This window comes from Echinops telfairi, unplaced genomic scaffold (assembly GCF_000313985.2).
Source record: "Echinops telfairi isolate 266 unplaced genomic scaffold, ASM31398v2 ScPeMD7_7459;HRSCAF=8497, whole genome shotgun sequence".
NCBI classification, from domain to species: domain Eukaryota; kingdom Metazoa; phylum Chordata; class Mammalia; order Afrosoricida; family Tenrecidae; genus Echinops; species Echinops telfairi.
The window spans coordinates 5,733,219-5,742,439 of NW_022111359.1; the positions used below are offsets into that span (position 1 = coordinate 5,733,219).

Sequence of the window (9,221 nt, forward strand, 5' to 3'; positions counted from 1 at the left end):
TGGAGGTTGGGGCCAGCCAGGGCCAGCCGGGCCTCTCTTAGATATGGCCCCTCCTCACTTTACAGTTGGCCCCGTAGGGACCAGGATTTGTCTGAGGCCACGTGATGAGCCAGAGACTGGGGGTGCGGGGCTTGAGTAGGGCTCCCCCCGGCCAGGAGCTTCAACTTCCTTGGCACCATTTTCAGGGCACGCTTCGTACTCAAAGGGGAACAGCAGTGTGCTCGAGGTCACCCTGGGGTGGGGAGGCGGCCTCCAGACCACTAGACCGCGCTTGGTTTCAGGTGATGGAAAGCAGAGGGGTGTCAAGACTTGGGCTCCCGAGGAGTGTCCAGGGACGCCTTCCTGGGCAGAAAGTCCACACAGGTGGTCTGCTCCTCACCCCGGGGAAGCTGAGAGGGGTCTATTTACCTGCCCCCATCAGTCACTCTCACTTTAGTAAGAATAGCCCAGCACCACCACGGCCCCCACCCCCCACCCCGTCTTCTTGATTTTCCTCTTTTCCTGCTGCGGGCCTCTGCCTGCTCCTCGCCGCTGGCACCCCTCGGGGAGGGCTGGGTGACGAGTGAGGGGAGGGCGTTAGTCAACATGCCACGTGGAACGGGGGTCACAGTTACAGTCACGGTGGCTGTTAGTCTGCGGGGGTGGGGACAGAAGGGGAGAGAGAGGCAGGGAGGAGGGCGTGGGGGTGGGGTGGGGACGTTAGTCGTCGACATGTTCAAACAATCAGACTTACCAAAGGTTTCTGAACGTTTACAACGGAGGGACAAGAAAAGAGAACAGGCGTGTTACCGGTCGGTTACTCTGAAGCAGGCACCCTCCTGGGGGCGGGGCTGGGAGGGGAGTAGGGGTGAGCCGGAACCGGATCTGCTTCTAGTTTCACTCGTAAAGGTGGCCGGTGACCGCCCGAGCTGCGGTGTGCGCAGAGGGAACCTGGCTCTCCTCTCGCCACCAGGAGATGGGGTCTCTCCCTGCGGCCTGCCTAGGTGCAGACCCAGGGCCTCCGCCCCGGAGGGCAGGGCTGGGGCAGGGAGGGGGCTTCGGGGGCGGGTCCTCAGTGGAAAAGGAGAAAGCAGAGAGATGTGTGCAAGCGGCTGTGCAGGTCCGATGGGGGTCTGAACGGGGGCAGGGCCTCAGGCCATTCACAGCAGGACATGGGATACAGACACCTGCACAGGCGTGTACCTGCAGCATGCTGGGACATGGGTGTGGCCCGCCATGTGCATCTGCACACGTGTGTACCAGGGAGGTGCACCCCCAGACCTGGACACCTGGGTGCCTGCTGTATATGCAGACACACGTGGGGGACCTCAACTCGGGGGCACAGGTGGCCACTGACAGGCACACAGACACAGACACACACATAAGGGAAGGGGGTGGCCTGGTCTACACAGGTGGAACGCAGACCAGCATGTCCCAGAGAGCCCAGACACACACACAGACTGTATCAAAGTCAGCGAGGGGACGGACACACGGCCTGGGAGAACGGGCACATGGGTGCTAGGACGAGACACAACCTCACGAGACGACCAAGGCCCTCCCCGCCAGCCCAGGGGGGCCCCCATCACAGACCTAAACCTCTATGATTCTCCTCCAGAGCTCTCCCTCCATCTCCTCTGCCTGGTCCTCTTTGCTGGGACACTCGCCCCCTGTAGCTCTCCGTGGCTCCCTATCAGCTCACCGTCTATGCAGTGCTACATCTCTTCTGGACATGCCCATGACTTTGGTACTGGAAACAGAAGCTTGCGATTGCCTACGTGACCCCCTCTACTCCTACCGGTCTGCCCCGCTGTACTTACCTATTGCATGCTCTCCCTCTGCTACCTTCCATGGCTCCCTATTACCCTAACCGAGTCCCATCACAAACCACGGTGCTCTCCTCACTCCTCTCTATGGCTCTGAGCACCTCTGTCTTTGCCCCATCCCACCACATTGTACCATCACTGCTGGGAAGCACTGGAGCTCCCCACTGACCCTCCGGGGCTTCCCATTAAGTGCTTCTGTGAGGCCCCACTGCTTGGGTACAGGAGACACTCTCTCTCTGCAGCCTTCCACGGGTCTGTGCCAGGATACCGTGCCCAGGAGGCATTGAGGAATCCTCCTGCTGCCACCTCACAGAGCTCCCTGCTACCCCGGCCTGTCCACACTACCTGGCTTCGAGGTCACTTGTGGCTCTGCCTCTCTGTCCCGCTCCCCACCCCCACCCCTAGCCGCCAGTCCCTGGGGCTGGAGCACCATAGAGAATCCCACAGGATGCTCACCTGATCGCAGCTGCTTGATGCGGCCATTGCTGGCACTGGGGTCCACAGGCAGGAAGTCCTTGAACCAGGTAATCTCGGGGTCGGGGTTGCCGCTGGCAGCACAGAGCATGGTGGCCGTCCGTGTGCGCTCCACCACCTTCAGCTGAGGCCCCATGTCGATGTTGGGGAAGCCCAGGGGCAGCTGGTCCTCTGTGGGCAGGGGCGGGGCAGATGCTGGTGATCGAGTGGCCACCCTTCCGCTCCCTCAGCCTGTCTCCTCCCTCAGGTGGGGAGAACCACATTTACCATCAGGTTAGACTGGAAATCTGCCCCAGGGGGGATTCTGGGTGTCACAGGGGGGAAAGGATGCTACCAGCCTCTAGTGGCTGGGAGCCAGGGATGCCTTTCCACGCCCTACAATACACAGAACTGTGCTGCCGCAGGAAAGACACTGGCTCCTGCTATTAGCGTTGACTGAGAGGCTCCTGCTCTGACCTGGGGCCGCCGGCTCCCACTGGCTGATTCCCCCAAGTTGATGGCCAGCCTGTTTTTCCTAGTCTCTCAGTCTGGAAGCGTGAGTGAGACCTGTTCAGCATCCTGACATCGGGTGGTGGCTGTGCCTGCGGTGCCCTGGCTGGGATTTCAACCTGGGTCCCCCATCTGAACGGTGGGGCAGGAATTCTATGAGGACCACCGCTGCCCCTGTTGTTCTGTAAAATAATGACACGCCAAACTGGCTACCATCGAGTTGACTCCAAAGCACAGGGTGAGTTTCCAAGACTGTCACCCTCTTGGGGGGTAGAAAGCCCTTTCTCCCTCCTGCAGAGTGTTGGGGGTTTCGAACGACTGGCCTTGCGACTGGCCTTGCGTGTAAGCAGGATGCCACCAGGGCTTTTCTGTAACCTGCTACCAAAACCCAACCAAGCTACTGCCGTCAACGCATCTCAACCTGAGAGGGGCCCCAAGGCTGCTGTCTTAATGCCCACGGGGGATGGCTGAGCGCTTGACTGGTGCGCCACCTGGGCTCCTGATACTTTGATGCGGTAAGTGGGATCCCCTGTGTTTCCTAAGCACCTCTTGTCAATGCCAGGTACACTAGGATATGTAGCCAGGACAAGACTGCCCTCAGGAAACACTACACACACTACACACACCACACACACGCACACACACACACACACACACACACACCCCTCCAAATTCGCTGCCAGCCCGTCGATGAGGACTGCCCCTGTGGATTTCCGAGACTGTAACTCTCTACAGGGCTAAAAAGCCCTGTCTTTCTCGGAGGGGCGAGCGGTTTCAAACTGCTGACCTTGCGGTTGGTAAGCTGAGCAGCCTGACTCGGAACCAGTATGCCACCAGGGAACACTGATGCTGTCTAAAGACATTTGGGGATGTCACAACTTCATGCATTGAAGCGGGTGGAGGCCCGGGATGCTGCCCAGCACCCACAGTGCACACGATATGGCCCCTCGGAGACACCCCAGCCCTCAGATACTCACAGCATCAAGGGTTCAGTTACAGCCACCAGAGAGCCTCTAACTTTTTTTTTTTAAGACCACAGTCTCCCTATACGCCCTTCCTTGGTTCCCATCACCCTCAGGATCTCCTGAGCAGCCTCGCTGGCCTGTCTGCCCGCCAAAGGGCTACACCTCTCTATCCCCTGGGCCACTTGTGTCTGCTCCCTCCCCACCTCTGTGCCCATCCTCAGCCTGTGGGAGGATGAGCCCACACCCTCCCATTAGAGGGCTGCAAGGCCGGACTCTTGACTCAAAATGACCATGTGTGATGGAGTGGCTGGGGCTCTCCAGGCCGTTACCTTTATGGGAACGGATCACCAGGGCTTTCTCCAAAGGACCTGCTGGGCGGATTCGAACCGACCACCTTCACCATTGCTCCCACCAGGGCCCCAGAGCTCTGTGATTCTCATTAGGGTCTAGCACCCTGGGCTGGGCCTGGCACACAGCAGGAGCCTACTCATCAATGGCACAGTTTAGTCACAATGCTACCCGTGCCGTGCGGAGGAGTGGTACCATCCCCCAATACCGCCTCTCCCTACTGGCCCACCAGGGGCGGGGGAGCAGCTGTCAGAGCAGTAGAGGCCTCTCTAGAAGCTTCTGGGCCCCCGGGCCCAGCAACCAGTGGCCCCCATGCTCTGTGCCTTGGGAGCTGGGGGAATGTGACTGAGGCCGAGGCAATGAGGCAGGCTGGCTAATGCATGTCTCCTCCATTCACTCACGCTGTGAGCTGCGCTAACGGGCTGCGTGGCCTAATTTAGGCAGCAGATCGGTGCCAGGGCAGCAGGGAAGGAATTGGGTGGGGGGCGCGGCAGCGAGGAGGCAGCCAGGAGCCTCCAAGACGGGCCCTACTGGCTCCTGGGGTCTGCACGTTCCTTTTCTGAAACCCACCCTCCACGAGACGGACCAGGGCCTGCCCCCTCAGTGGGGATTCCAATAACCACTAGTGCCTCAAGCCATGTCTCGCTGGAGAAGGGGCAAAGGAGGGGGCCATGTGAGCAGTTATGCCAATATGCCCGGCTCACGGCGGCCCCACAATGCCAAGGTGCAATACGTTCCTGAGGGCTTCCTGTGGCTGGTGTTCTGGAGCTAGGCCACCAGGCCTTTCTTCCTAGGGCCCTCTGGGGGACTCACACTCCGACCTGTCCGTTGGTCGGTTTACAGACAGGGGGAGGTCACTGGTCACCTTGGAGACAGTGAAGAGGGCCAGACAGTCAGCAGCTGCCGGGGACAGAAAGGGGGAGCTCAAGGCCATTTTAGGGCAGAGGCTGAACGAGATCAGCCTCTCACTGACTTTAAAGCAAGGAGGTCACTTTGAGGAAGGTGCCCTGGTGGTTCTGTGTTGGGCTACGAACCACAAGGTCGGCAGTTCAAAATCGCCAGCCGCTCCGTGGGAGAAAGACGCGGCAGGCTTCCTTCCGGCTGCTGTGAAGAGCCCCGGTCTTGGGAAACCCCGGTCTTGGGGAGCCCTGGTCTTGGGGTGCCACAGGGACAGCTGTACCTTGTGGTCTAGGGTCCATGGCAGGGGGTTCGGTGTTCTGGGTTTAACTTTGAGGACTAAGCCTGACCCAAGTCTCAGCGTTTCACCGCCAAGAGAACAAGCATGTCCGTCTCGGAGCGCTCCTGAGAGGCGTCAGGAGAGACAGTCCCTGGAGGAGGACATCGTGCTTGGTATGGCAGAGGGACAGCAGAAAAAGAGGAAGGCCCGACCAGATGGACGGACACTTTGGCTGCAACAAGGGGCTCGGGCATAAGGCCACTTGTGAGGGTGGCGCAGGATGTCGGGTTTGGCCCTGAGCTGGAACCAGCTGGACGACACTTCACCGCACTGCTTTGCCTAGTACTGTTGGGGTCATGCGCCTTATGACCTTGGACTTGAGTTAATAATCACGTGGCACAGCGGCCCGTCCGGGCAAGATGTTACCAAGAAGAGGTGGGGGAGGGGCAGAAACAGGCGTAAGAGAGCTCTCTGTTCTTTCTACACCGAGTTCCCATAAATCTAAAACCGCTGTCAAAATTAAAAATAAAAATAAAAAAAGAAATGGTAGGGACAGGATGCTATCTGGTCTCCCCGGGTGGGACTGGCTACAAACCAGAATGCTATAAGCCATTGTCTAATGTGGGTCCTCCCCACAGAAGCTGTGACTACCAACACCCCTTCTTAAAAACGTGGAAAGGGGGGGGGTGTTGTCAAAATGCTTCAGGTGGTCAGGTGGTAACACACACAAAAGGTAAGTCGAATGATGTTCAAGTACTCATTCTTTACACAACAAGTCTTGGCACATCTGGTGACCTTTTGAAAAACAACTCCCCCCCCCCCCCCCCCCCCCACACACACACACAAGTAGTCATTAATGTTGCTGGCAGACTGGCGAGAGACCACACAGTTGGTGGGAATCCTGCTTCTGATAGCTTGTACAGGGGTGGGGGCAATTTGGTGCCACTCACATGGAGAACCCCCAGGCTCCTCGGCTCGACTTCAATTTGCATGCCCCACCCCCTGGTGCACTGTATTAGGGGTGCCTGGAGTTCCAGCCCCTGAGCATCCCCTGTACCCACAAATTGCTGTGGGAGGAGGTAGAGATCAATCGAACAACTGTTTGACCCTGGGGGCTTGTTAATAGATGCCAGACAGCGCCCCCTGCTGAACCCCACCTTCCCCAGCCGGAGGAAAATGCTGCTCTTACACGGTCAGAACCATTTCCCACCACGCAGAAGGAAAAGGCCAAGGTGAAGGGCGCTATTAGACCCAGGGCCCTGGGCAGGCGCAATCCAGCCCGCCATCTGTTTTGTAAATAAAACTTTATTGGAACCCAGCCTCATCCATGCCCCGGTTTGCCGCTACAGTGGCTGAGCTGAGTGGTTGCGACATAGATTGTCTGGCCCGCAAAGCCAAAAATATTTACTCTCTGGAGCTTTGTGGAGAAGGTCTGCCAGCTCCTGGTTATTGCCAGTGCAGCTGCTTGTATGTGAGCAGAAACCATATACACGCATCTGCTTAAAAACGCTCAGAGGGATGCAGGGAGCAAGGGGCCGGGGCAGAGGGAACACCTCCCACCTCGAGAGGGGCAGGAGGCAGGGGAAGCAGGAAGACTAGGATAGGCCCAGTTTGGGGGTGAGGTGGAGTGGGGGTAACATTTACCCAAGCCCCCAAAGCTGAGCCTTGAGCACTAGCTCTGTGCGCCACTGAACAAGCACCCTTAGGGTGCCTCACTAGCACCCGCAGAGACGCGACCCATTGCACAGATGGGTAAACTGAGGGCCCACTTGCCGCCCCACACTACAGTGGGACTGGAAACGGGACTCGGCTCCAGCAGGGCCAAGTCCCCAGGTAGCGCCAACGGTTAAGACTCCCTCACAACTCATAAAGGTTAGCGGTTCCAACTCACTCTGGGGTGCCTGGGATGAAAGGCCTGGCCATCTACTGCTGTTCTAAGCCGGGCTCCCATGGGTGGGAATCCACTTGTCCATTTCTAACAAGGGTAAATGGCCGGGCCTGGAGGAAGCTGCTCACGGCTGGTTGGAGCCTCTGCACTGGGGCTGTGCACACCAGGGCTCAGAGTGGACCCAGGCGGGGTGAGTTCAGACCCCATTCTCCTTCCTGCACCCAAACCCTGGCTAACCTGGCTACTGGCCCTGACTGTCTGGGGACGTTGTCGTCACTAGAGGTCCCACGTACACCAGTGGGATTCCTTAGGGCGGGTGTCGTGAGTGTACGCGTGTGTGTACATGCGCAGGTATGCACGTGTTCTGCGTGCCCCCGCCCCCATGTGTGCACCGCACACCCCCCTTACCGTGTGTGTGTGTGTGTGTGTGTGTGTGTGTGTGTGTGTGTGCAGCTAAGTGGGCACACTCCCCACACCCCCCAGCGTGTGGGTGGCAGCGGGGGGCGGCCGCGACTCCTAATTAAACAAAAATGTTCATCGCGGCCCACATTGTGCCCAATTCCTTAGAGTTTAATTAAAACAACAGCGCGGGAGGCGTGCGCGGGGTCTGCAATCAGATGGCGGAGGCGGAAGGAGGGAGGGAGCCCTGGGAGCTGCCAGGAACAGGCTGCCCGACACCCAGTGAAGGGTGGGAGGTGGGGCCCTGGGGTGCTCCGCCTCCCCCCCCCCAATCCTTGCCTGGGAACAGAGGAAGAGGAGGAGCCCTGATGTGTGTAGTGGGGGACAGGGCGGAAAGACATGGGAGAGGTGGTAGGTCCTTCCCTGCCAGGGGTGGGGGGCATAAAAGAGACAGAGATGGGTGTGGCTCACACAGGCAGGCTGTTCTTGTGGGTCCTGAAAGGTCAGGGCAAAAATATCTGCTGGGATGAGCCAGCCAGCAGAGGCATGAGGCTCCTCCCTGCCCGGCTCCTCTTCCCTCTCTTTCCCTGCCCTCCCCTCTCTCCCAGCCAGGACCAGCCAGGGCTCAGTGCAGCAAGAGACCACATGCCTGGTTGTAAAGTACACGCGCTAAAGGTAGGGGGTTCAGACACACTCTGAGGCGCTGTGGAAGAAAGGCCTAGCCATCCACTCCCCAAAGGTCACAGCTTTGAAAACCCTGAGGGGCGGTTCTGTGCTGCACCCGGGGAAGGGGGTGGACAGGGTCACTGAGAGTCAGCATCACCTCTGGCACGACTCACAGCTTGGCACAGGGAAGTGCAGAGCCCCCGTTCCAAGGCCTTAGGAACTTCCAGTCGGCGAAAACCCTGAGTTGTCCCAAACTGGGGAGTCACTGGAGACACAGGGGACCTCTCTGAGCACACAGGTCACATGCTTATAAAGCTTCCTGATTTCTAGGCCCAGGGGTGGGACAAAAGAGTGGGGCTCCAGGCTGATCAGGACTGAGCTGTCCAGGGGGACCTCAGGAGACCCCACCCTACCCCAGGAGGGGGCCGGCACTCGTGGATTAGAGGGTCCGGTTATACCTGTAGGTGATGGGCAGAGCCCACACACCTGGGGGCTGTCGTCTTAAGAGCAAAAGGAGAACGGCGGACCCAGGGCTTTGCCAGGCTGGCACTCTATTCTGGACTTGTCTCACACCTTGCTCAGGGCTTGAGAACTACCCAAACTCCTGACCTTCCCTTCAGACGGCTGCACTGCAGCTCAGGATGCTGCGGAACTTGCCCAGGGCCACACAGCAGCGACAAGTTGGGCAGCACCAGGCTTGAACTCTGGCTGCTGGCCCCCAAATCCTCACCCCCCTGAGCCAAGACCCTATATGCCTGGGCTAAAACCAGCTTACAACAGAAGAGGCAGCAGGGCCCTCTGGGAGTGGGTTTGTGCCGAGGCCGTGGGAATAACAGTTTGCCACCAAAGAGGCCATTTCCCAAGGCCCCTGGCCCCTGGCCCCTCTGGATAAAGCTGGCCTATGGCTTCGCGACGTTCCCAAAGGCGGATATACAAAGGATGGATGCCGCCGCCGCCGGCGGTCTGGCATCTACTTGTCTGGCGTTGAGGCATCACCTCTTACCAGCCAACTC

At 58.9% G+C, this 9,221-nt stretch overlaps 1 protein-coding gene across 1 annotated transcript in view; it reads right to left on the minus strand.

Moving 5' to 3' along the window:
- Positions 1–9,221, minus strand: part of PTPRS (protein tyrosine phosphatase receptor type S) — a 124,314-nt gene that overhangs the window by 96,501 nt on the left and 18,592 nt on the right. The window contains exons 5-6 of the mRNA XM_045300060.1: positions 2,259–2,447; positions 734–742 (exon numbers count right to left, since the gene is read on the minus strand). Of these exons, the coding sequence (XP_045155995.1) occupies positions 734–742; positions 2,259–2,447 (198 nt within the window). The remainder of the gene's footprint in view (positions 1–733; positions 743–2,258; positions 2,448–9,221) is intronic.